This window comes from Argiope bruennichi, chromosome 1 (genome assembly GCF_947563725.1).
Source record: "Argiope bruennichi chromosome 1, qqArgBrue1.1, whole genome shotgun sequence".
Classification (NCBI taxonomy): Eukaryota; Metazoa; Arthropoda; class Arachnida; order Araneae; family Araneidae; genus Argiope; species Argiope bruennichi.
The window spans coordinates 146317742-146345102 of record NC_079151.1 but is presented as its reverse complement, the minus strand read 5'-3'; the positions used below and the strand labels follow the sequence as shown (position 1 = coordinate 146345102).

The 27361-nt window shown below is 32.6% G+C and overlaps 1 protein-coding gene across 1 annotated transcript in view; it reads right to left on the bottom strand.

Moving 5' to 3' along the window:
* The window catches only part of LOC129965925 (uncharacterized), a 39740-nt gene that overhangs the window by 2054 nt on the left and 10325 nt on the right, over positions 1 to 27361 (bottom strand). Inside the window, exons 4-9 of the mRNA XM_056080216.1 lie at positions 26708 to 26827; positions 22136 to 22355; positions 16814 to 17061; positions 12052 to 12230; positions 9114 to 9309; positions 1951 to 2119 (exon numbers count right to left, since the gene is read on the bottom strand). Coding sequence (XP_055936191.1) covers positions 1951 to 2119; positions 9114 to 9309; positions 12052 to 12230; positions 16814 to 17061; positions 22136 to 22355; positions 26708 to 26827 — 1132 coding nt within the window. The remainder of the gene's footprint in view (positions 1 to 1950; positions 2120 to 9113; positions 9310 to 12051; positions 12231 to 16813; positions 17062 to 22135; positions 22356 to 26707; positions 26828 to 27361) is intronic.

The window sequence follows — 27361 nt, the reverse complement described above, 5'->3', positions numbered from 1 at the left end:
ACTTAAATATAAAAAAAATGCAATAGGTTGTAACATACTCAAATCTATTACACAAATACATTATTTCAACTTATCCAAATAAATTTTTCATAGGTGCCAAATGATTCAGTGTAGTCCCAAATGAAACGAAGACTAAAGCGATAGGATCTGAAATCTGTTTGTCCAAAGCAGAGCTTCGATATGCCGAATGGCACCTGACTTTCTATGGCTGCAGTAAAAATGTTCTGAAAACAGCTGTCGACACTTAAGTATGCTTGAACGTTATTGCAAACAAAGATTGCGTGGGGGATATCTTTTAAAAAATCCCTTTGCAGCCATTTCTTAACATCAGTGCATCGCTTTTAACACAGATCATGCGTTTTTTCATGATTAACTATTACTGGAGATCGGAATAAAAATCTTTTATTAATAAAAAAATTACTTAATTAATTATCACGAAATCTGCTCTAAAATCTTCCTCGTGTTTCAACATTAGTGAGCAAAATTTCAATTACTTAAAGCATAATAAATATTCGAACAATAGTGACGATTATAATTATTATTTTAAATCATTTATTGATGGATGCGTAGTGTAGGTGTCACATGCGAGCAAATAGACGATTGTTTAGAATAGACAGGTAAATGCAATGTGCTCCTAAATAAAGGTTTTTTTTATATTTGTTCATGAAATTTCTTAAATCTTCTATTTGTCTGTAAATTTAATTTAATTATAATAAGAATATCAATTGTACCAAACAATTTTTAAAATTTATAGTTTCCCAAGAATTTGCAACTTGTAAAAGGACTTTTGAATTCCATAATATTAATTATGTTTAATTCAATGAAATATTGCGAGTGACAGGTTGGAAGCAAATAAAAAATATATTCTTATTCTCTCTCCTACTGATATATCTTAATCCAATTTAACCCGAATGAATTTCCTAATTTTTATCTTCATTTAGCCCTTATTAACTTCATTCTAAAATGTTCTCTTATTTCCTAATCCAATTCCACTTTTTTTATTTAATTAATGCGGCCCAGCTCTATAATCTCTCTCTTAAATCGGCAAGTTCCCACACTCCGAATGAAGGGATAAAAATCTGTCGATCTCAACAAATTCTTTTAAAAGATACCTATATTTCCCTTACCTAAATCGACACGTATAAAGATATATCTATCAGAATCTCATAGTATATAATCATCGGGAAAATATTTCGTTCTCTTTCGCTCTTGTTTCGTGCTGTAGATTGACGTATCTCGTCGCTTCTTGCGTGTACATAAATTATGCCTCTCGGGATGGAATAAAGTGAAGTTTAAAAAATTCAAAGTGTCTTTTGTCTCTTCAAATATATATTGTATTATTCATAAAATAGGAATGGCAATCCTTAAGATAAAGCATTTATTCCTGTTTCGGGTAAGGGAATAGATATGAAGTTCATCATCAGGGAACTGATATGAAGTAGCGGCAAAAGACGTCACTGTATTGGCATATATGACATTACTGTTATATAATTGACTGCTACATTTTAGTTTATTCTCATATAATGTGAACTCTGAATTGAAGCCATGATTCTGTGCTATAAATGTTGTTTTCGATTGTTTGTGTATGTATCCTGCTCTAATAAAAATACTTGCATTGAATCCTTTCGACTGTTGCATTCAACAGTCATATGCATAAATCTGATAGGCGTAATTTAATGCTTTTAACAAAAAATTATACATATAACAGCTTATTTAACATTTCTAACAACAATGCATAATGACATAAGTTTCAGTTAATAACAATCATAAATCCGCATGATCCTTCATATCATTGTGTTTATGAACGAAATTCAGAAGAATTTAATCTTCAGTTGCATACAAATTAATTATGAATTTCGTATTTCTCTTAAATGGAATTTTTTGGATACTTTTATAGTCCGAAAATTTCTTATAACCAGAAATGATATTTAAAAAAAGGGAACACATTACTTGTATTTCTGATCTTCAATTTCGGCCAACTGCATGATTTGAAAAGCCGTGTAATTTTCTGGAACTCTCAGCGAAATGGTGTGTACAACATCCTTTTTATCCCCTATGTATAAAGTGTACTGCACGCGCATTTTGGGTCCAAGGAATTCATTCACTGCTGAAACGGGATCTGTAAGGAATTGCAGAAATGTCACGTGGTAGTATCAAACATCTCAGTAGGCTGCTGTGTCTCATTTATTCACCGTTTTAACCTCACCCTATAAGTATAATTACATACAATCTATCCACAATATCATATTAAAAAAAAAGAATGGTGTCCGATATAAATGAAGTCCAATAAAAATCGTCGTTTGGAAAGTGATGGTGACGTTTCTACTCAAAATTTATTATTGTTACTATTTTTAATGCTATTTACGTTTCCTGAAATGCTTACACTAATAGATCCAAGATATTTTGCGTAAAGACATAAACAAAAGTCTTTGAAATTTTTCCCAGAATTATTTAGCTACAATAATCCTTCATTTCAATTTCATGAGCAAAAAAATTAAGATTTAAATTTAATTAAACATTAGCTCCTTCGGTTTAAAGGCTTGATGGAGTTTATGGGCGCAAGAACCATTTTTGATTAAACTGCGTCAAACATATGAGGAGAGTTAATCTTATTTTAAAAGTTTGGGTCTAAATTGAGTTATTTTCCAGGACTTGTCAAATCTGTAAAATCTACTAAAAATAGTAACATGGTACAGTCGAAAAGTTATTTAAGAATCACATGAAAAGTAAAAGCCAATCATTTTTGAAACGGTCAAAAGATGGAGATGGGGAACTTTATGAAGAATACCTTTCATTTGATGTGGGGAGAATGAAAGCAGCGAATGCGTTCATTGTTAAATTGTAGACATTCTAGTAAAATGTGAAGAAGCGTCATAGGACAATGACATACTGTACATCGGGGTGCGTGTTCACCCAGCAGCAAATATTACGTCGAGCCGTGTGCGGCCAATTCTTAATCGGGTAAGAATTGTATTAAGTTTTCTATTAGGCAAACAAGGCCAACAGGTGAATAATTCCTTCGGTGGCTCTCTATTCACCTAACCGTATTAACGACAATAATTTAGTGATGTCAAATAATACTGAAGACCAATCATAACAAAATAAAATTTCATTTTTGATTATACTTGCACAATAAACATACAACATTTTGCACATTGCTTAGCTATGTGCTTGCAAAGAGAAGAAATAAATTAGCGAAATCGGTCCTTTTATTGAAGTGGGACTCTGTTAAAAGTTTTATTTTGCAATATCTCTCAGAAAAAGGGAATGCAGCAAAAGCAGGCGACCAGCGGTGATGAAGGGGTCAGGAGCTTTCATATGAAATAAAAATAAATAAAATTAACGCAGTGCCTGTTGTTAAAGGATTCTTTAAAGATTTTTCTCTATAGAGAATGTACGTTGAAGTAGAGTAGAGAATTCTTGTGAAAATACAATGGAAAGGGCAAGTGACTTTTGATAACCTATCTAAGAATTATAAACTTTCATATGAAATGCAAGTTGGTGACATCGATACAATGGTTGTAGTGAGGGATTCTGTCAAGATTTTGCTCATACAGAATGCATAATGAAGCAGTGTTTATGCGAATTTACTCGAAAATAGGAATGTGGGGGGGGGGGCAGCGACTACTAATGACATGTTATCGGGTCATGAGCTTTCATATAAAATAAAAACTGATAAAATCGTACAGATGATCAGGGCTGGGGTAAGGTTTTTCTGTTTTAACAATCATTTTAACTATATAAATGGAATTATCACAATAATTTTCACAATAATAAATGGAATTATGACAATAATTTAATAATAATAGTACGAATTTTCAAGTCAGAATCATAAATATTTGTTTTTAAAATCTTTAGATAAGGTTTAAGGAAGCCGGATAATCACGAGCAATTCGGATCAATTGGGAGTGTACTGTTTATCAGTATCGCTTCTAATTTGTATTCTAATGCGATATCGGAAAACTCATTGATTAAGATCGTAGTATGAGTGGTCAGCAAACGTTTCCGGTCTCATCATCGTATTTCCTGTCTTGGGTTTTCACATCGAGATGTCTAAAATGTCGCAAATTTAGGTTAATTCGACGAACCGTGAAGTTTGGATTGACCAATGCAAATCTGTCTCATGATTTTTTATTAAAGTCAATCGCAGAAATCATCAAACGATTTCAAAGACTAGAAGATGACGTAAGCTGTGAAGTAGATTTTTAAAATTTTTAAACTTTTATAGTCAAGTTAGCAAAAGTAAAAGTACAGTAAAAGTTTATAAGCCATCAAATTGGTCTGACAGAAAGGATATTATATACGAAACTGAGAAGAGAGAAATATATTATGAAATGGGAAGTAATAATGGAAGAAATCCGACCAGCTCGAAGGTACACAGAAAACCTTGAATGACCGAACCGCCGTTGTAGCAACACTGGCGGGAACTGTGGTTGCTTCCTAAGGGCCATCACCGGCCACGCTACAACCCTTCCCTAAGGAAGTACGTTCCTTCATAGATGGGAGGTAACCACCCACATCCTTTCGTATACCCACAAGGATGACAAGAATCAACCACAAAACCCGAAGCTTCTCATTCTCAACTATGGGGGTTGCCCCCCCCCCCGTGGAACTGAATTGGGAAGTAGAAACTCAATAGATCGGGAGGAAAGAAAAGAGATCCAGTTTTGAAACTGGACTCATTAAAAGTGAGTCCATCTAATCAATGGAGTGGCAAAGGTGAACGGATTTCTCAATCATTTTCAAAAGTAATTTCTTAGACTTCTTTTTCATCGACTTATGATATTTTTTTATAAAAATAAGAAGAAAAAAGTGATGATGGAAAAAATATTCTCTCTTAATATCGTCTTTCAAAACTGGCACCCCAAAAAATTTAACACCCCATCCATCTCCGATCTCCCTCCGACGTTAATGATGGCAAAATTCTAAGTACATAACCCAATGGGGGATTTAAGCATTTTGCGGTTCTAGGCAATACAAATTATGGCTCCCCGTCTTTAATAAAACTTGTTGATTTGATTGCACATTTCAACATATTTTTATCCTAATCAACGAAGTAAGATTTATTTTAAGATATCTCTTTATTTTAGAAATTTTACTGAAATATGCAAGACTTTATTTATTTATTCATTAATTGCTACGACTCATGCATATGTTGCATCCATGTTTGTACGCCATTGTATTTAGACAAGTGCTTAGTATTTATAAATACTTTTATAACTAAGTGACCATAGTGAAAAAGATGAGGAACTCAATCAGTTCTACCTGATAATGTTAATATTATATGATTCAGAATTCCTTATTTCTTATAATTAATAAATTTGTATTTTTTACTACTATTTTTTATTTGATAACTTAAAAAATGACATTTTTTTATTGATCTACTTGTGACTCTCCTCGGACCAATGACCCTAGGCAGTTGCCAAGTCAGATGACAATGTAGCATTTAAGAAAGAATTTGTTCAAGTAATGACTCGATTGGATGACCATTAAAGAAGCATTGTGAACTTCAAATATTAAACAGATTTTACCTATTTTTTATATTTTCTCAAAGTGTTATCAATAAACAAATACTGTATTTTCTCACTCTTTGCGAGACATTGTCCTTAGTAAAGAAAAAGAAATGCATTTTTCTCGATACCTTAAATCAGAAAAATTTGAACTTGAAGTATAATAATATATAAACAAGAAAAAAAAAATCTTCTCAGTATTGAAGCCTCAGTTTGAACGATGAGATACAATTCGAGCAGCATTTTTAGGTTTGGCCATTTCAATATTTTACTTATTGAAGATTTTACTTATAAGTATCAAAAAATCTTAGACAGAGTGAAGCTTTTAAAATTTTGAAATCAAAAGAACAAATAAGAATTACTTCATCAAGTCCGAGACTCGCAATTATTTAAAATTGTCCAGGGCGATTCAATAAACTATGAAAGATTCTGCTGTAAATTTAAAAAATAAATTTAAATTATACACGGTAGAACATTCTAACCACAGAAAAAAGAATTTTTTAAAATTCAATTATCTTTTATTTTTTTTCTTTTTCAAGAAAAAGAACTGGTGCAGAATTTTAAAAAAAATGCAAGCTAAATGTAAATACGTTATATTTGCAAAGTGAATGATACGTTTGTATTTTCTTTTTCTTTTATGATGAGTCGTATCACTGATTCAACGTGATATTAAAATAATTATTCCCCAATCTTTACTGAGAAAATTATAGTTGAATTTAATTGAAATTATCGGAACTACACGCATGGGCGCTCTCATGGCGCAGGAGAAATTCATTCGGTTCCATACACAAATGAATGAATGATGGGTATACGCAAAGACCTGTTATTTCCTTTCTTCTATATAAAAAAGAATTGTTTGCATTCTTCCAAGCATAGCAGTAATAATAATATTTATCCAAATAAAGCTCATGGCCATGGGAAATCGATAAACACAGACATTTCTCTTAAGAAGAAATGAGGTGACTAAATAAATACAAGATGACTAAATTAGAGACCAACATGGCAACGCCTTCAATGTGTACGGGAAAGCAGGATTAATGCAATAGTCTGCCGAGAGAGTAATCTCTCCAACATTTTCTCACGTACTCTCTAATAAAGGTATTACCTTCTAGGAGACACGGCACCGGTGTACAATAATTACGAAATATTAACCTTTCGCGTGAATGGAGCATTTTCACTGAATTTATCGTGGGATTCTTCATGAGTGTTTTGGCGATCCATTCCTGGCAGGCGGTTAAAAGTATCCGAAAATCGAATGTGTGCCTTAGATGCATTTTTCCAAAGCAATTGAAACAATAAGTTGACACAAAACTATATTGTAGTCACAGAATTCCACACGAGATTTGATATATTAATGTCATTGTGCTTTTGATTTATAGCGTTTACATATTTCTGAAAATACAGACAGAAAGACGGTTTATTCCTTGTTGAATTTGGCTCAAACTTTGGTAGGTGTCTGCTCTATAAGTGTTTAATCTGTGAACCGAAATGTATCCTTCTAGCTCTGTTCGTTTTGTAGTTATCGAATCATTTTATATTCGAACAGCCTGGTCGAACATTCGGCAGACTTTCTCAGAACGGATTTTGTCCGAATTTTGATAGAAATTTACAAATTTGAATCAAGACCGTATACCAAATGTCACCCTAACTCAAAAGTTTTTTTTTTTGAGAGAGAGAGAGAGAGAGGAGTTTATTTGGAGAGACAGCAATTTTCCAAAAAATGTGTTTTTCGGATTCAGGGAATTCTGAAATGTGGAAATTCATTAAAATCTCGAATTCGAATTTTTAAATAATTACAATACTTTCTCTATACTTCGCATACAAAGTAGTAAAAATTGACATTTCTCAGGCCTCTAAGGAACCATACCCATTATAGATAGAGAAAACACTCTACCAAAGTAGCGAGATGACGCAATGAATCAGCGTACCAAATTCTTGCATAACTGGGACGCGGATAATTTAAGTGGCGCTTAGCATATATCAGAATATTTTCTGCTCATAGTCGTCAACAAGGGATTAAAAAACATCTATGGCGTCAGGGGGATGATGTTACTCTTTTCTCTCCCTCATTATATTTATTATAAAGAAGTGGTATAATCACTCTAAGGTACTGTTTTATGCCATTCTTTAAGATCAGCACCTGAGGCACGCACAGGGTGATCAAGAAATAACAGGTGGTGTTCGGAACCTTGTAGTGTGTTATGTACTGGATGAAATATAACAAAATTTGACCACCATACACATTAAAGTATGCGATTTCGATTTATCAAAAAAAAAAAAAAAATATTACCAAAAAAACGCCGATAGGGGAAATCCTGGCGCTGCAAGCGCATATTGTGTGGAAAAAGAATACATAACTGCCAATGGAAACAGTAAATAGCAACACACTAAATACCAATGAAAACTTTTATTATAGCAACTTACAAATTTGGCTCAAGATGACCACCAACTTGATGTTTCAATAAGGTATGTGGTACACGAGGATTTCGATAGTGGCCTATATCATATTCGGCATTTATTCGTCTGGCATGTAACGATATTTGATCATTTAAAGTAGCAATGTCAGGAACATGTCCTTCATACACAACGCCTTTAAAGTGTATCAGAACACCCCACAACCAGAAATTGCTAAAATTCAGATCAGTGTCATCAGTCATTGGGTGTTATCTCACATGGATAAAATTTCAGGATCTTACGCAATATCTTCTGCACCGTCGAGAACGGGATATCTGTTTGTCGTGATATTGAACGTGTACTGCTGTTACCCTGCTTATTAGCTATCGCCTGATCCATAATGATAGTTGCACCTTCTTCAACTTGTCCCTGCTTGATACCTTTACGTCCTTGGCTTGAATTCTCGCACACCAAGAATTAATGTTTCAAATCTTTCAACTATTCTTCCTAAGTTAGTTATGGTCATCGGTCTTCTGCGTAACTGTTTTAACCGCCGGTATTCACGAAGGCAGCACTGGCATCTTCATCTCGCTGATAAAATAGCTTGATTAATAAGGCGCATCCACGTAGTGACAACGCAGAATGACATAAATTCCCGCAACACTTCCTTTTATCTTCTATGTCATGTCACAAAGTACCCGTATAAGCAAACTATATAATAAAATTTTTGATCGCAGCTCCAAAATTTCCCCTATTGGCGTTTTCCGGAACTAATTTTTTTTTCTTTGATAAATCGAAATCACATACTATAATGTGTATGATGGCCAAATTTTGTTATGTTTCGTCCAGTACATAACACGTTACATGGCTCCGAACACCTCCTGTTATCTCTTGATCACCCTGTATATTCCCCATAGCCCCTCCACTTCGCTATGCCACTAATGCTAATACAAATTCATAAATAAATGTTCTGTCTCTATAGCGACTGGTAAAGAATTTATAAAATGTTCCATTGTTTATGGAGAAAAGTAACAAAGACCTTCTCCTTTTGTAGAATTTGCATATTAAAAGATTTTAAGTGATCACATTAGACACGTTATTGTTAGTTAGTATTTCTAATAGGAAATCAAATAATTGTTGAATGTCGCATTCAGATAATCATAAACTAGTTCTATCATCATAACACAAAATAAAATCTGAATATCATACCTTCATCGTTCTTCCTGGGATTAGCAGAACAGTTCACCTTGTATACATCCATGAGGCTTTTCCCGTTTAAAATGGGTAAAGTCAAATACACTGACAAGAAATCGACAGACGGAGAATCCAACTCTTTCATCAAGTATTGAATCGTAGCGTTCAACGACCAGTCTTTGCTGCCTTCTAGCCCGCTAGAAATGAGAGCCTGTGATGCGAATAAATTATTTAAAAAAAAATCGAGATCAAGTGAGAAAAATTAGAAACGCAGTGTCAGAGGAAATTGCGAAGAAAGCTCGAAAAATCGTTTCTTATAAGAGCAAGGAAGTTTGCATTAGTGATCACTTTATAAGTTCTTTTGATCTTTTTGAAGATTGCCAGGAAATTTTTCAGGCTTACTACATTCAAAAGTAATGCTCATATGATATTTTAAAGAAAAATGATATTTTATTTATTTATTTATTTCACAGACTGTCAAAATGTGAAATCGATTATGACTAGTAAACCATCGGACTAAAATTTTCATTTGTATATTATATATCAATAACTATTATAATATTATATATCAATAATATTTTTAAGTTATTTGCTTTCTTATGTTTATATTGACGTCTGAAACTACATCATTAACAAGTAATATATAAAAAAAAATTTTAAGTCAATTCCAACTTAGGTCAACATTTTTTTTTTTATTTTAGTTACTTTTTATTAAATAATTACAATTAATATAAATATGTATATACATATGACAGAATTACAATATTAAGAGACAAAATAGAGCTTGGCGACACGGCGATGTATTAGGCGACTTTGGCGGCCAAATAGAAATCACTGGACAAATTTAATCAACTAATGAATATTTGAAAAAAAAAACTGTATTAACATCAAGTGTCATCCACTACAAGTTTAAAAAAAATGTATTTCAACTTGATCGGATGAATAAAAAGCATTTTATTAACGATTGGAAATTTGAACAAGATATATACAGAGAGAGAGAGAGAATGTGAGATAGTAATAGGAATTGAAAAAAAGATTCTTACATTTGGAAAAAGGATTAAAAACAATAGCAATTTCAGACATTAAATCCAAAACTTCTAATAGCATTAACATTGGTAACGACTGCTTCGAAAATACCATCCTGAAATTTTCATGTGACCAATTCAATAAACTATTGGGTCTGAGTGGTAATCGGACAATAAATCAAGGCGTCGGCACCAAATTATTCTAGATTCGAGATATAATTTCGCCAGAAATCGGACACATATATGAGCTTGGCGGGAGCTAAATCTGCAATGGAGTATCAACATCATTCCGCTAGTGTAATGTGAAAGTTTGTACAGGAGATGTCGTCTCAGGGATCGTTTCCGGATTACAACTATTGATTAATATTTCGGAGTCCTTTTCACAATAAAAGACTGTTTTAATCTTGGAAACTACTTTTTTTTTATCGAAAATTTTTTATCAGAATCCGTAAAAAATGTGACTTTTTTTCTTTTTCAGAACAGTGAAAAAGAAAAGTCTGTTATGGAAGGAAACAATTTTTTATTAATACTTTGAGTACTGTGTTAAATAACTAGATAATGTTACCGTGCCATTTTTCATTAGGCTAATAAACTCGAACAAAGGCACCAATTTCGAAAGAATTTTATAGTTTCCGTCTTCTGCATTTAAAAAAATTGTAATATTAACTTAAATCAAATTAAACTAATTAGAAGCAAAACTTTTTATCGTATATTGATTAATTACAACGATAAAAATGCTTTATCTATACGGTTATATAACTATATTCCTTATCAAAAAAATACCATAATGTTTGCATTTGATAATAATAGTAATTCCAGGAACGCCGATGAATGAATGAATATTGATTTTATTAATCAATAAGTGTAACTATGTGTTTCGTTTATTTAAACAAATTTCTTGTTATCTAGCATTCTAAAACAAATGATTGGGTTTAATACTGAGACTCACTTATAACACAAAGTTAATAATAAATTTAATAATTATAACAAAGAATAAATTTATAAATAAGAGAAAAAAATTAATGTTCATTTTGTATGATTATTCTATGGATTCATTATGGCTTTTTTATTTGATCTTAATAGAGGAGAATTTTTAGAAGACTGATGAATATGTGAGATACAAAGAAATTTTTTTATTCTTATTTTTCATTATTATCTATATTTAAAAAGCACTTTTCATGTAAACGATAACTATTTTCCAAAATTTCTAACAAGTTGCTTAATAAATATGTTATGAAAGACCAATTAAAATATATCCTTTTTTTTAATCAACATATTCAAATAGTCATCTTTCTAATTATTTAAAAAGAATGATCTCATTAATGTTTAATTCATTTATTAATGTGAATATGTTGGTATGAACTTTTAACACTTTTATTCATCCAGTTATTGTTTAGCTTTACATAAATAAAAAAATAGAGTTTAATAAAAAGGAAAGAATTTGGGTTTCAAATAAGAAAAATAATTCATCAAAATAGGCTCAAAGCGTAATATTATATCTAATGCTGTGACGTTTTCATTTTTTTAATTATTATTTTTTTATTTTAGTGCGTTGTCAGTGTTTCAAAACTTATAATTTTTTTTAATTATTAGTATTGACATAATGGCATAAGCACGTATCTCTTTAATGAAAAACTAATTATGTTCCTTTTGAAATAAAATGTATCGTTTGTCTTCTGAGGAAAAACAAACCAATTCGCTCATTTTATCGTCAGAAACTGTAATTTTTACTAAATGAATGGTCTTTTTCATTACCACTAGTAGGCAAATATGACAGAATTTCCTGAATACTAATATAACTACAATAAGGAAAAGAGGTTAGTATTCGCAAGATTCATTGTTTCTATTTTACAAAAAATATATTTTAAAAAAAGAAAGAACAAAAAAAGTGTACATATCAAGATACTTGTGGATTTTCTGTTTCTTACTTGAGTGATTAAAGCTGTCGTGTGAAGATTTCCAAAGCTCCCGTCCTGCAGTTGGAAGCCTTTCAGATTTTCAGAAACTTGTTTGTATAGCTTTGAAGTAGTTGAGGTAAAAGAGGCATCCGAGCTGCCAGTGCTGTTAGCTTTGCATGATAGAGCCAGAATAGCCATTGCTTGAAGATCTGTATTGAATTTAAAAAATGTTATTCATCATAATAAAAAAAAATCAAGTACACAAAATAAAATAAAAGTAATTTTTAATTAAGATAATGTCGAAAAATAATTTCCATATATATAAAAGAAAAAACTTCGTAAAAAATAATGGATTGAATAAGAATCTGAACAGAATGCATACATTTTTGAAAGTTGTACAAAAGTGGTGCAATCCTAAAAGTCTCTTCACACTTTCAGAAACTACTCAAAAAAAGTAATTAATGAGAAATGTTGACCAAATTTCTTTTATGTATCGTCACTCTGAAAATTTTACACTCCATTCTAATCATTTGTTGCGGGTAAGATCAGGAATAAGTGTGAACCACTTTAAAAACAAAACAAAGGCTTTTATTTGACATGACGAAATGGGTACTAAAGGTTGTTGCCAATATTAGTTTATATATGTACATAGATATAAATTACGCTTACGGATAGTATATTCGGTTGCCCATATTGTATATGGGCAATAGAAAGCTAGCTGGAGTGTTGATGGATAATCACTAAGATTCGAATCTGCACACACACTCTTATTGTATTTATCCAATCGCATGTAGCTAATGTATTTTTCACTCTCAAATTTAGATCCCTTTAACTTTTATAGATTTCAAATATTTTATTGTGTAAGAGACGGTTGAAGAAACCCTTATAAAATTACCGCTCTTCAATAAAATACAATACAATAGTACAATATGTACTTTTAATCGAGTTATGGTCAATAGGGTTTTCTACATTATGAATAAAGACAATTTCATTTGCAACTAATTTTATAAATTTTATTTTTTTAATAAATATAAACTTATGTTTTCTGAAGATTTCTTGTAACAAGTGTAAATATTATTGATTAAGAACTAAACAAATACAGGAGATGAATCACCATAAGTAAGCATTACATAGGTGTCATTGCCATCAGTGATGAGGTTATGAATGGCAAGAAACCGAACACTCGTTTTGTCTACTTCGGAAAATGAATGGCACCATTGTAAATTTGCTCCAATTTGGCGCAGCCTGAATGATTCAGTGGTAGAATACTATGAGCTGAAAGCGACAGTTCGCAAGTATCTGACTGCAGGCAAATTGCCTGAAAATTGTTTTGTTATTGATTTATTTTCTGTTAATTCTTGTTTGTTCTAGAATGTTCTTGTAATTTCTGTATCTTTCTAAATATGGTAGATTCGAGTCATTTTCGTCTTATTAGGTTAGGTCAGGTGTTATTATGAATATTTGGGAGGTATAGAATGTTTAAAGAAGACATAGAATCCGTAATAGTATCGCTCTTGTGGAAAATCGACAACCATTCATCTAATCATTAACGTGTCAATCAGATCAGAGAATTGGATGCTTTATGATTGTTCTTTAACAACTATAGACATTATTGAACTAGTTCGATATTCACAATAATTAGAGCGAGATAACTTGCCAGTTTTACATCATGATGATTCACCTTCTCACAGCATTATCACTATTCGAGAATATATGAAAAATCAACAAATGCAGATCCAGAAACTCATTAGATATGTTACTGGTTTCTTAATTTCAAGGTTAAAACTGCATTTCGTAGTAGTAGTAGTTTATTCATGTAATAAAAAAAATTTTAATGCATCAATATATTTTAAAACTTTTTCTTGAAAAATTCGGCAGGAATGCACAGCAATCGAAGGAAAATATTCTAAAGACTTTGTAATAAATAATGAACTATAAACTGATATCATTTTTATAACAACATTATCTGTACTTTTGATCATTGCACAGTGTGTTCCAAAAGTTCATAATTTTGGATAAGTGGATTTTTTTTATTTATTTTGGAACTAAAAATATGAGTAACAATTTTTAAAATTATTTTTAATTGTTAGAGTTTTGACTCCCTCCGGTGGAGAAAAGGGGAAATTTTGTTCCCCTAACCAGATGTATTCGAGATACCGACGCGGCGACATGTACATACTCTCTCCCCCGTCTTTTGTGTTGTGATGTGTTTGTGTGGTAGCTTAGAAATGTCCGTGTCCATATATGTGTGAAAATAAGCCTATGAAAGTTCAACTCCTGCTTCGTCATTTATGGAATTGTCATGCACTGACTGAACATTAATTATAGATAATATTAAGACAATAATACTATACAAAAATAATATCACTTAGAATTTGTGATAAAAATTAAAATTTTAACAAAGCAAAAGTTTATAGACAACTCCTTTTTTCTTTTAACGTTCACATTTTTTAGCTGTTTTTCCTAATTACTTCAAAAATTTGATCATGAATATTCAAAATTAAAGCTTTAAAAAATTCTTTGCTTTAGAGAAAACCAATTTCGTTCCATTTGCAGCTTTAAGATCTTGAACTGTCGCAAATTGACGCCCATTTAACATATATATCTCTAATAATATTCTTCAGAAATTCTTTATTGGGTTTAGGCCATTACCTACGGCTGGCCATTTCGTAGCAGTTACCTTGTTTTGCATAAACCATTGCATTGTGGAGTTTGACATGTGAATGGAACAATTGTCTTGCCGATATATCTATTAGTCCCCAACCAGTAGCTCTCCAAATAGAAGTAAGTGCACGTCGAGCATTTTCTGGTAATATTTTAAAAAGCCTTTTAAAAAGCAGTTTCGGTAGTTTCCATTATAAGGAAATTCTCCCCATACCATGAATGAAACCCCCCCTTGTCTGCTGAAACACAATTCGTGGTTGCTTGCGAATATTCTACCACTAATACGCCCAACTGTTCAGAGCCTTCTAATTTGCACTTCTTTTCATCGCTGATCAGAACACTCAACCATTCATCTGTCCAGTTCATATGATTTTGGTCCCCCTGAACACTAGCATCTTTATGCCGTTTTGTCAACGTCGGTGCAATTTATTTATCTGCAGTCGTCGATGCACCATGAATTTTGATACTGGAAAGGTTATATTTCTTGAAATTGACCATACAGACTGCTTCTGAGTTGAAATTATTCTGAAAATCCCTCTGCTTCTCGTTTAGTTGGGGTTTTTTTTCTATTTGTGTTCCCAAGAAAGGATTTTTTTTTTCTCAAAGTTGTCATCTTTTGACAGAATTCTTTAAATATCAACTCTGGAGCGTCCAGATTTTCTTGCAATGTCCACGAGCTTTCAAATGCAGTACATTCTCGAGTATCCGGCCTAATGTGGCGGAAGAACAGGCCAAATAACAAAAAATACCGGATAAATCGGAGTTCTATGAACTCATTTCTTTGCCCACCAACATCAGAAGACAAAATTTTTATACCAAAACTCACTGTTATAGTGCGCATTTTCTCGCTTCTTATTGAGTACTAACCCTCCATTCAACACAAGCCCCGTAGAATGTGAACGCGGCCGCGGGTCGGTGAAACATAGAAGTAGTTGCCGGTAACGTGTCGAATTAAAATAGAAGGTAGTTTATATATGATTATTTACTACATTGCAAGAATTTATTAGAGAAAAATAAGTTAAAGGATATAAATTGTTCACATTTTAACATGAATTCTGTTCACTTCAATGTGGTATATTTAAAAAAAACAATAAGAATATCCAAAGAACAATTTAAGAATCCTGTACGAACTGTGCATTTATAATCAAGAACAGCGGCAACAATTGAGGTCCGTTACACATTGATGAAACAATAAACAACTGACAGAACGCTGCTGTTTTTCTGCAACGTCTGCTACTAATGCCTTAGCAATGTCGCCAATGCAATATTTTGCCTTCCTCAATTGATTCGATAAAGAAAACTAGGCCGGATAGTCGCGAAAAAGGATACTCTTTCACCTTTATCTAAGAAAACCAATGAGTTCCTTAAAATAGGCAAATTTGTCTATCAATACTTAAATGTACTTTTAATACCGACTGTCTATATATTTTGGGGACAGTATACTTTTAAATTTTTAATATCAAATTTATGACTGCTTAAAGGTTTTTGTATTTTTATTAGTTTAATACATATTTGCGTAATTTATTTGGTATTTCTTACACGTTTAGTTAACACCTACACAAAAATGAAAAAACGGTTGTTTTTAAACTTTTGGAGCACATTGTATTATATTTCTTGATCAAAATTATTTGTTGAAGCACTCTTTGCTACCCCTTTAAGTTACTGATTCCTGATACCACAGTGGCTTGGTAGTAAGGTCTGGCTGAGGAACTGAAGGGTTTCAAGTTCCAGACCCGATTTCACCGAAGATCCGTCGTGTAAACAGGTCTAGTGCACGTTAAATCCGTCGGGACAGTTCTTCCGCTGGTGTAAAGTGGAAGTTTGGAGATGGTGGTACCAGCTCAGATGTTGTCCTCGTCCTCTGACCACGATTCAAAATTGCGAGGCCCGTTCAAAATATCCGTAGTGTTGCTTTAAAACGAGACGTTAATATAACTAAACGAAACTAATCATGATTTTTGTTTCCTTCAAGAAATTCTATTTTGAAACAGATAAAATTTAAGGAATTTGTTCAGTGTGTTGTAAAAACTTAAGTAATTTGTGCTTAACACTTAGTAAAAAAATTAATTAATTTGTATTTAATAAAAAATAAACATTTAAATAATTTGCACTTAATAAAAAAACAAACCTTTTACGAAAGGATACTCCAAGCTGCTGTTCAGAATGGATCTTAGATCTGATTCAGCTTTCACAGGCCAGGATTCGCGTGCATTACAAAGAGCTAGATAAGAGATCGGATGAGGAGCTTTTGGCGATTCTTCGACCTGTTCTTTCAGTCGTTTTATCAGGTTGTTGCCGTAGAAATCTCGTGGATTGTGGCATGTTACCAGAAGTGAATGGATGAACATGCTTAATTCACTGTTCGTTAATGCAGGTCTGTAATATAAAAGAACAATAAAACGCAAACGGTAATCTCATTAAAATTTAAAGGAAAGACATTATTTGACTATACATCCCAGATAACCAACTTTCCGTTGGGTCATCGTGAAATATTTCAAGTGCTAAAATAAAATGCAATACATTGTTTTTGTATGTGAGAACTGAAAAATCTTTTCAAAGACACACGAAAAAATTAAACGACTAAGCATATTATGTTTTGAAAAATGAAAATGGAAAACTCTTTGATCTTACAAAATTATATTCTTAATTGATTTAGAAAAACTGTAAAAAAATTAGCACTATACCTTGTCACCTAGTGTATCAGAGACGTATCAAAAGCATTTCTTTCAATAATTTCAAGTTCATTCTTTATATTTTATGAATAATATTTCTTAACTGGAAAAACTCCGTGGTCGCGATAAGGCAAAAAACTACAATTAATTCATATGCTATATAAATTTCATATTTAAATGGCTGTTTCACTCATTTTGATTAATCCTTTCAAAATTACTTTCAATTAATACTCGTTGAAATGTTAAGATAATTTTACTGTTCAGTTACATCTATTACTGACGGGTTTTTTTTTTCGAATATTTAAGGGGTTTTTTTTTGGACACTTTTAAATTTATTTTTTTACTGCAGCCTAATCAGTTTAGTTTCAGTCGAATTTGTTGTGTTAGTATCTTTTGATACTTGTTTTAAAAGCTGTCATCTAAAATTGCTGGTATTTCTTTAACAGTTTAACATAATTCGGTCTCGTATTTCAATAATTTTGAAACTTCAGTGCACCCAATTAGGGAATAATAAATCGTTTTTTTTACGGTTTTTAGCGTGAGTTTATTAAATTCAATTCTATTTAAAAATAAATAACTAAACATGTTTAATTTTTTTAAAAATATATGTCCTTTTATATGTATATTAGCATTCCCATTTCCTACTTGCATCTTACTTTGTGAAAAATTATTTACTTGCCGTTTATATAAATATAATATTTGCTAAAATTATATTTTAGTAGCAGATGATATTAAAATGTCTAATTATTACATTTAAATATATTGTTACACTCATTTTCTTATCCAGTTCATTCCATTAATTCCATCCTTACTGCTGAAGCTTCAACAATCCTTCAAGCCACTGGTGACTTCTCAATTCCAGAAAAGATAAATACTGTTGCTGTTTGGCAATTTTTCTATCCACCAAACTTTAAAAAGTGTGCATTTCAAATTACCGAAAGTTATTCATAGAACAGCTAAAAAAATTTTTAATTAGGGAGACCAAAACGGAAAGATTGCATTGGTTTGAACTCAGAAATTTCAATATTTCTTGGAATGAAAAGTTATATTCTCACACAAAAACGGTCAGTTAATATTTTGAAAGGACTGCAGCTGGCGATATTATCACATATTAACAGAAACGCTAGCTTCAAAATTCAGGGTGATTCAAATTAAAGTATCTATATTTAGAACACCCTGACGAGAGAGCCAGTCGACGTAACGTCTTGTATTTAAAGGATATACCTTTCAGACAATAGAAAATTGATTGGTGCAATAAAATAAAAATTAGTTTTAAAAAAAGTAGCTAGGTGAAATGTGGCGCTGCGATCGTTTAAGGTAATGAATATAAAATATGATACCAACAATTAAAGAAAGACTTTCGTTGCAACAGAAATTTCAATGATAGTAACAAACGAAAGACGGAAAAAACTGCAAACAAGTTTCGCAGATAGTTTTCTATGTAATCATCTTGCTTCAAGGCTAACATGTTACAATATGATTCAAAGCGGCATTTAACAGATTGGGAAATTATAACATGTTAGATGTTGCGTGCGTGCAAGAGGATCTGGTTTTTCAAATCCGCCAGATTCCCTATGTTTTCTCCTTCCCAAAGCCAAAAATCACAAGGCGTTAGGGAAAGGGGAACGTTGAGAGCATCTTATAGGAAATACAAGACTGATAATGCGATCCTCGGTAAAATGATGTCGCAACAATTGTTGAGGAAGTAAAATGATGTCGCAGCACGTGCTATATGAGGAGGAGCACCATCTTGGAATATTGTTGTAGTGAGACATTCACGCTGCTGGAGTTCTAGAATGGCAAAAGTTTGCAACATATCCCGATAACACGCTGCGGTTACAGAGCAGATTGTTGGTCCTTTCGGAGTGATTCCCTCAAAGAAAAATTGCCCAATCAAAAAGGTGAAGCTGTCCAAATAGTAGCATACGGTGAATACAAGGGCATTTGTCGAACCTGGTAAGAATTCGCAGTGGACCATATACGACAGTTTGGGGTGTTCACTGTCTCGCACATGTGAAAGTGACCCTTATCGGTCCATAGGATGTTCCATGGCCAATTCTGTTCCTCCTCCATCCGTGCCAAGATAGTTAAAGCGAACGTTTCACGCGCATCGTTACCGACTGTCTTTAACACTTGTAAGCGATCTTATACGGATCTTATATCCTATACTATCCGCATGCACTTCCAAACTACAGTGTGCAGCAACTCCACTTGCCTTGATACGGCGCAAGCATTAGATGTCCCTGGTGTGTTCTAATTGGCTTGATGAACGAAAGAGGTGGCGAAGTCTTCAATCACCTGCGGTATCCGTGTTTTACGTCCACACTTTGCTTTAACAACATGTTGCCGTTTTCCTTGAAACATTTGACCATTCGCCGCTGAGTGCAAGGTATTATTGGAGCCATACACAAAGATTTCTGCCCTTGGTATATGCGAAGCATTTTGGCCTCATGATTGCTTTTTTTGGTAAAATAACTTAAGTACCAACGCACTCTCCGGCAAAGAGAGGACCATCGTCATGGCCTAAGAATGTTTGGAACCTGTACGCACAGCTTTCTATCTGTTATGAATGACCTTTTGTTCCCCTATTATGCAAATTTCGTTATCCTGTGTAGCTCGCAATATCGAATATTCGAATTTCCATCTAGCTAGCAAAATTTGTGCGTTAGTAATAAAATATTGTTGTGTTGTGGCTTATCCCACCTGGTCGACAGTAACATCAAACCAGGTCCATGAGCCCGAACCCCTTCAAACAATATAGCGCAGCCTCAGTTTTATTGAAGTCGACGAGTTTTGATAAAAAGGCTTAAAATGCAGCTTCAAGAGGTCAAGGACTTAGAGGCACCAAAGGCTGAAGTCTGACTTTGCCTCATGCCCGCATTGCATTTAGCTGAGCATAATGGAATAACCTTCACTCCTTAGGTGACCCTACCAGGAGAATACTCTACCTACGTACTTCGCCATTCCGCCCAGGAACACTCCCCCGCCATGATGAGGCAGCAATACAGGATTTTGGGGGAGAATAATGAAATAATGGAGTTTATTACATTACTTCGTGTTCTGTCCTTTATTTTGGTGTCATGTTTCATATTCATTGTTTTAAACCGATCGTACCGCCACATTTCACCTAGCGGCCATTTTTTAACTAATTTTTTTACTGCACCAATCAATTTGCCATTGCCTGAAATGTATATCCTCCAAATATGAAAGCGTTACATCGATTGGTTCTCTCGCCAGGGCGTCTCAAACAGGGATACTTTAATTTGAATCACCCTATATGAACTGAACTTATTAAAATAGCAAGTACCAAGAAGCACTAGAAAAGATTCCTTCTATTTTATCCTTTACTCTACATTTTAAAAATAAAAAAAAGGGGGTCATAATAACAACAAATTTAACTACCCGATCCTACTAAATTAATTTGAATTGGATGACAATCCTTTGACACTCTTCAATCAAGAAAAGGACTACTGACCATATACTTTTTTAATAAGTTCAACTCATAGAACAATCCTGTGGGGTAAGCATACTCTTATGTACAAATTAACATCGGCTGCCAGAGTTTTTCTCCAAAACACAGTTTTTAATAATTCTTTTCCGATCATTGAATATTTTTGACATACTGTATTGATTTTCATTGCTTGGTATTAGCAAATTGCTTTCTTTTGTTTAAGATTCCAATAGGTACAGTTTTAAAAAAATTATAAATATCTAAAGAGTCTTAAGAAATAAATAGCGGGAGAAGGTACCTTAATCTTTTAAGTATAATTTAATACCTCAAGAGCGATGCTATTAACGTAGAAACACTGTTTCTCCCTTGAACAACTATATGTAATCAGATTCTATAAGGAGATTCAAAGAATTTTTACCTCGAACATAGACACAAAAACAGTTTTTTCTTCCTTCCGGATTCTTTAAAATTGTGATAAATTAAAGTTGAGGTTAAAACCATTCATGGATTGAATATAAAAATTCAGTGACTTAGTAGATGTATTTCGTTTTTTCTTATAAACACATGCACATAAGCAAGCAATTAGATTCAGAGGGAACTGCGGATACGGCGGCAAATAAATATGATAAAAAACAAATAAAATCGCAAAAATTAAAATACATCATAAATATGAGTGCTATTCCAATCTATATAAAATATTAAAGCTCCGCTATTACAATTTTTATTTTTACCTCCAAAATTTTGACAAAATAATTTCAAATTTTATACATCGATTCAGACGTTTTAAAAAAAATTTGTTTGCATTTATTGCACCTATTCCTATTGTACATTCCCATACTTTCTAATTTATTTGTCCTCATAACTGTGCAAATCCTTCGCTTGGACAATCATATTTTTATTGTAGGTAAATATTATACAAAAAAAGGCCGGGATAGCCTAGTTGGTAGGGCGTTGGGTACGCATCACATGGGTTGGGAGCTCGAACCGCGTCGGCCGAAGACTCTCCGTGTATAAGGCAGCAGGTCCACGTATAAATCTGTCGTAGCTACAAAGTCCTCCAAGTCGAGACAGAACTACTAGGGGTAGTGGATCAGAGGTGATCATTCTCTGATTCTGGTGTAAATTAGGATCTGCGTATAAAATGTATGAATGAAGTCCGCCCCGTGAAAAGGGCTGTGATGCATGAGTAGCTAAGCCGTACTCTTGGCCTAGATGGCACTGCTGAAATAAGAGAGGCTAAAACTCGGCATAAAGTGGCTGACTTCGTCATGACAAGTGCATCAAGAAACAAGATTATATGAAAAATAATTTTCTTTTCCGTTATTACCTCAGCAGAGCAACTGCAGTTTTTATTTCTGTTTCTTTTGCCATCAACTCTTCCTCCAAAATCGTCCCATTGAAGGTTACATTTGAAGCTAAATAGAGGGCGACAACACCCCTCGGTGTGTAATCGCGCCAACCCCAAGACGCAAGTCTTTCTTTTCTGAGCCAGGAGATAGCTTTCCTTCGAGCTTCTGCTACGCCTGATAGAGACAAAACTCCAGTTTCTGAAAAAAAAATCACACATATTTTTAATGCATTAGAATAATCTACGATTTGTGGCAAAACTAGCTGCGGTAAAGGCAGGAGGTAGAGACAAAATAAATTTATTTATAAAATGAGGGAAACTACTTGACGTAAATTTATGCAAAACACTAAAACTCTATGATGTTTGCAAGCTTTTTTAAATAGTTGTAATTATAGAAATATATGATAAAAATAATTGTAAAATTGGATAATATTTAGAATTATAAAATTCTTTAACAAGAAAGAGAAATAATGATAAATGGGAGAATTTGAATCCTCGTCTATAATAACCTCAGTTTTATTAAATATATTCTAGTCAATTCTGTATTCTCTATTTTATTTTATATACATTCTCATTTCTATTTTACTTTGTTTTCAATATCCATAATGCCCGAATTCGGTTTAAAAAAGTATCTGAGTTTAAGAGATCTTATGTTAAATAAACATAATTTAATAAATACTAACTGTATATATGCTTGAATAGGAATTAAGTGCAACCGGATAAATTCTGCATCATTGTGAAATCAACATATAATAGGAAAATGATTCATTCTTATCAAAATAGAATGAATAAAATCCTTTTATAATTTAAAATAGCATAAAGCGTCTGTTTAAACAGCTGTGAAATCTATTCACATTCTAAAATTGGCCTTTTGTGCGAACTCAAAATGTAGCAACAGATTTACAAATATAATTTCTCTATCAGGAAACTAAAATACCATTAGAAGCAAAAACAAATCTGCTTTCAGGAAAAAAAATTTAGAATAAAAGCAAATATTCCCTTTTTTCTTTTTATCGTTTTTCAAGCCTTTAAATTCTTTGCACAAACTGAAGATTCAAGGTATCATTTTTTCCAATAATTTAACCTTTGGCTTGCTTGAAAAGTCGTAACTTCTGATTCGGTCCTGTTAAAATTCGATTCTGGAGAAATTAATTTACTTTTCTCCATCCAACTGTTTGTTCCCTCTTATCTTTGCAATCCTTGTGATTGTCATGTGATGCGAATTGACTCGACTGCACTTTTGCAATAGCATGATTCTGCGATGGATCACTGGCGTAACAGTATTGATTTCCAGCATCTATTATTGCAAAGCAGAATGTCGATTTGCCGATTTGAGATACCGGTTAACGGAGTGCATGAACTCAAAGGTTTTTCACTTTCACACCTTTGCCAAAAGAGACTAATATAGCAATTGCAGTGACAAAGTTAAATAAAATATACAATGAAAAATTAAGATAAGAAACAAACATGATCAATTTACGAACAGTAAAAGAGAAAAGGGGGGAGGCAAAAAGAAAAGGAGAAAAATCAATTTTAAATAACAATAATATCGACAAAGTCAATTAAGGCTGAAAATATAATATCAAGCTGCGACGAATAAAGCAAAGTAGAAAGAGTGGAGGAGATACAAGATTGTCATAAAAAAATAAAAAAACATGAAAAGGGCTGGGCGTGAGATGTCGAAATTGTATCTGTGGGTTTTAATACTTTACAATATACATGGTGGTTATAATTAAAGTTCCACTTTGAAATGTTCATAAAAGGAAAACTACAGGACCAAATGTTATCAAACTTGGTAATAATTTAAAGAAGGTCATGGAAATTTCTTTTCCACCAAAAAAATTTTTCAAAAATTCACTACCATGGGGGGAATGGCGCTGTATGCAATACCGTTAAAGAAAATAAGGCATGAAGACATCGGTTTAAAATGTGTTTAATCGTTTCTGAAACGAAACTGTTTGTGGGGTTATGTAAAAGGAAGAAGCAAATGATTTATGCAGATGCGCTTTACACGTCATTTGGTTTTCCAGATAAAAGTGAACCTGTTTGTCAGAGTGTCCATTGTTACGAATCGACAATGTCTCTAACCATGCAAGACCATTCTTTTCTCGTTAAATATTATTATGAATGCTATAGCATTGAATGGTGTGCTTTGCAAAGGTATCATTTAGTAAGAGAATAAGCCGAGGCATATGCTGAGAGCTATTGTTGAGAATGCAGTAATAAGATTTAACTTGCTTTCAGAAAATGATAGATGCCATATTGAACATGCTTTGTAACACATTTCAGAAACGATTAAACACATTTTAAAATAATGTCTTCATATCCTATTTTGTTTAACAATATTGCATACAGCGCCATTTCCCCCCTTGTGGTGAGTGATTGAACTTTTTTAGGGGGAAAAAAATTTCATGATCTCCTTTAAATTATTACCAAGTTTGATAATATTTAGTATAGTAGTTTTCATTTGATGACCATTTCAAAGTGGAACTTTAATTATAATCACTCTGCATTTTAAAAGTTCATTTAATTTACTTTTACTCTACGTTAACCTTCGAAAAATGCAGAGAAGTAGTATACTTGTTATAGTAGACTTGCCCAAGACACAAGCACATATTTTGCTTGCTCGAATATGCAAGCATTTGAAGGTACATTCGCTTTTTGGAACATCATTGGTGCTATATTTACATTCTCGCATAAAGAGTACAGAGAAAATACTGCAACCGCAAAAAAAAAAAAAAAAAAAAAAAAATTGAAATTTTGACGAATCTTTTCGTTTTAAACCTCTATGAGATCGAAAAACACGTTTTTGGAAAATGTTCTGTCTGTGACAAAAATAACTCAAAAACGCTTTGAGCTAGACGGATGAAATTTGATATTTGGTCGTAGATTTGTATGAAAGTTTTAGTTATATATTTTAGGTCTTTGTAGATTTCTATGAAATTTTGAGCGAAATCTATTCAGAAGTCTGTCTGTCCGGTTTTTCGGATATGAGTTAACACGTTAACTGCAAAACGAAGAGAGCAAGATGAATACAATTCGGAACACAGATTTAACGTATATATTGTATACACCTACCAAATTTTGACCCAAATCCAAAAAGGGGGTTGAACGTCTGTCGGTCTGTACTTTCAGAAGCATGAAGATGAGATAACTCAAAAACGCAATGACTCAAATATATCACATTTGCTGTGGGGTTTTTGTGACTACAAACGTAGTTTCGTGTTAAATTTCGGTATCAATCGATTCGGAAAAAATGCGTCTAAATCACCTTTGTTATAGAGTATGCGAGAAAGTTTTGGCGAGACTTCTTCCGATGGTTTTTAAAAGAAATAATGGGAACTTCTCTTTATCTGCATATAAACTTTGAGTCAAATCCTGGCATTCAAGAGTTCCACCAAAGACAGAATTTTTTTACTTTTATATTCACAATCATCTAAAAGAAAGTATAACGGTGCATCCACAATGCAAAGTAGCTTAATAAGCATAAGGGGAACAAAATAAAACAATCATAAACCGAAAAACATTATTTGCTTTGTTTAATTTCATTAAAGCTGTAAAGATATCTACTTCGATTACTGAAATTTACTTACTTTGATTACTCATGCAAATGAAAAATTATAATTGGGAATATCAGGTTAAGGGATCAAAATCATTCCATAATGTATATGAGTAGAATCCATCTCAATAATACATTCATTCCTTTTTGCGCCTTATCTTGAACTCAACAATGCAAGTTTCTAAATAAACTGTTGCGATTATTTCAAATCTTCTTTTTATGGATTTCTTAATGAGTTAAACAAATAACCCATTTGCTTTTTTTTTTAAATAAACAAATCTTTCCCTTTCTTTCTGTAATTTTTATCTGAAGGATTTTCCTATCACATTCAGTCATGTGTGTATTTCGAGCAATGAAAGGGCTGATGTTGCAGCTAAATCTGCATCAACATCTCTGACACAGTCACTCCCATATCGTGACGCTAAAAGGTCATTTCTTTGTCAACGCTTTACCACTTGTAAAAAAACATGGGATCTGCAGTTTCAGATTCAATTTCAATGCAGAAACTACGTTCAATAAAACAAATAAATGGTTTGTTGTTTGTTTTAGATATACGAGAGGTTGATGTCAAATTGACTCGCCTTCGTATAATTCATACTCTTTTTCACTCACCGTCATCTACTTTTTGGTGAGAGAGCGCCAACTTGTCCCACCCGTCACGGGAATTTTAGTGTGAAGGATATTCTTGTTGAATGTCCTTCTTTTAATTATCATCATCGTCATTACCATTTTAATTCAACTTCTCTTAACTGGAAAGACTTTATTTGTGAGAAACACCATCCAAATGTTTTTAACTTTTTAAAATCAATGGATTTTTTTATAAGTATTAAGTTCCTTCCCCCCTTTTTTTATTCACATTTGTTTCGTAACCGCTCTAGTGTTTTAAAATTCTTTATCGTTTTTAATTTGAATTGAACGAAAGCTTGGCGCAATTTGCCCAAGAATGACTCTTGCGCCAGTACAACACAAAAACCAAACCAAACCAAACCTACCACATCCAACTTCATCAGCTCCGTTTTCACAGTCCTTTATGCCGTCGCAGACTTCAGCTTGCGGGATGCAGGAAGTATTGCTGCATCTGAAGCTGCCTTTATTAACGCACTCGATGTCTCCTGAAAGATTCATCCACAATTTCATGCGATTAATAACTTATAAATAAAGATACGAAAGGCAGTATTGAGGAGAAATTAAAAAAAAAAATAACAAATCTTTAGTTAGAAATAGGGTAGCATGATAATATTTTGACTAATCTTTTTTTTAATTTTAATTTTATAAATTTATTCTTGACTAGCTGGCACCCAGCGTATTGCTGCAGCAGAAGAAATAATTTTGGAAATATCGTTTGAAATTTGAAATAGCTATCTTGTTTAATTAGAAATGATAGAAAGAAAAATATTTATTCTCTTGTCAACAGTGAATACATTCAAATACATTCATTGAAATTGAATGATACATAAATATATATTCTATTCGATAAAAATACTTATTCTATTTTTTACGTTATTATTCAATTGCTTTAGGAAAAATAATATATATATATATATATATATATATATATATATATATATATATATATATATATATATATATATATATATATATATATATATCTACAAAAAAAAACAAATAAATTTCTTGGCTATCCG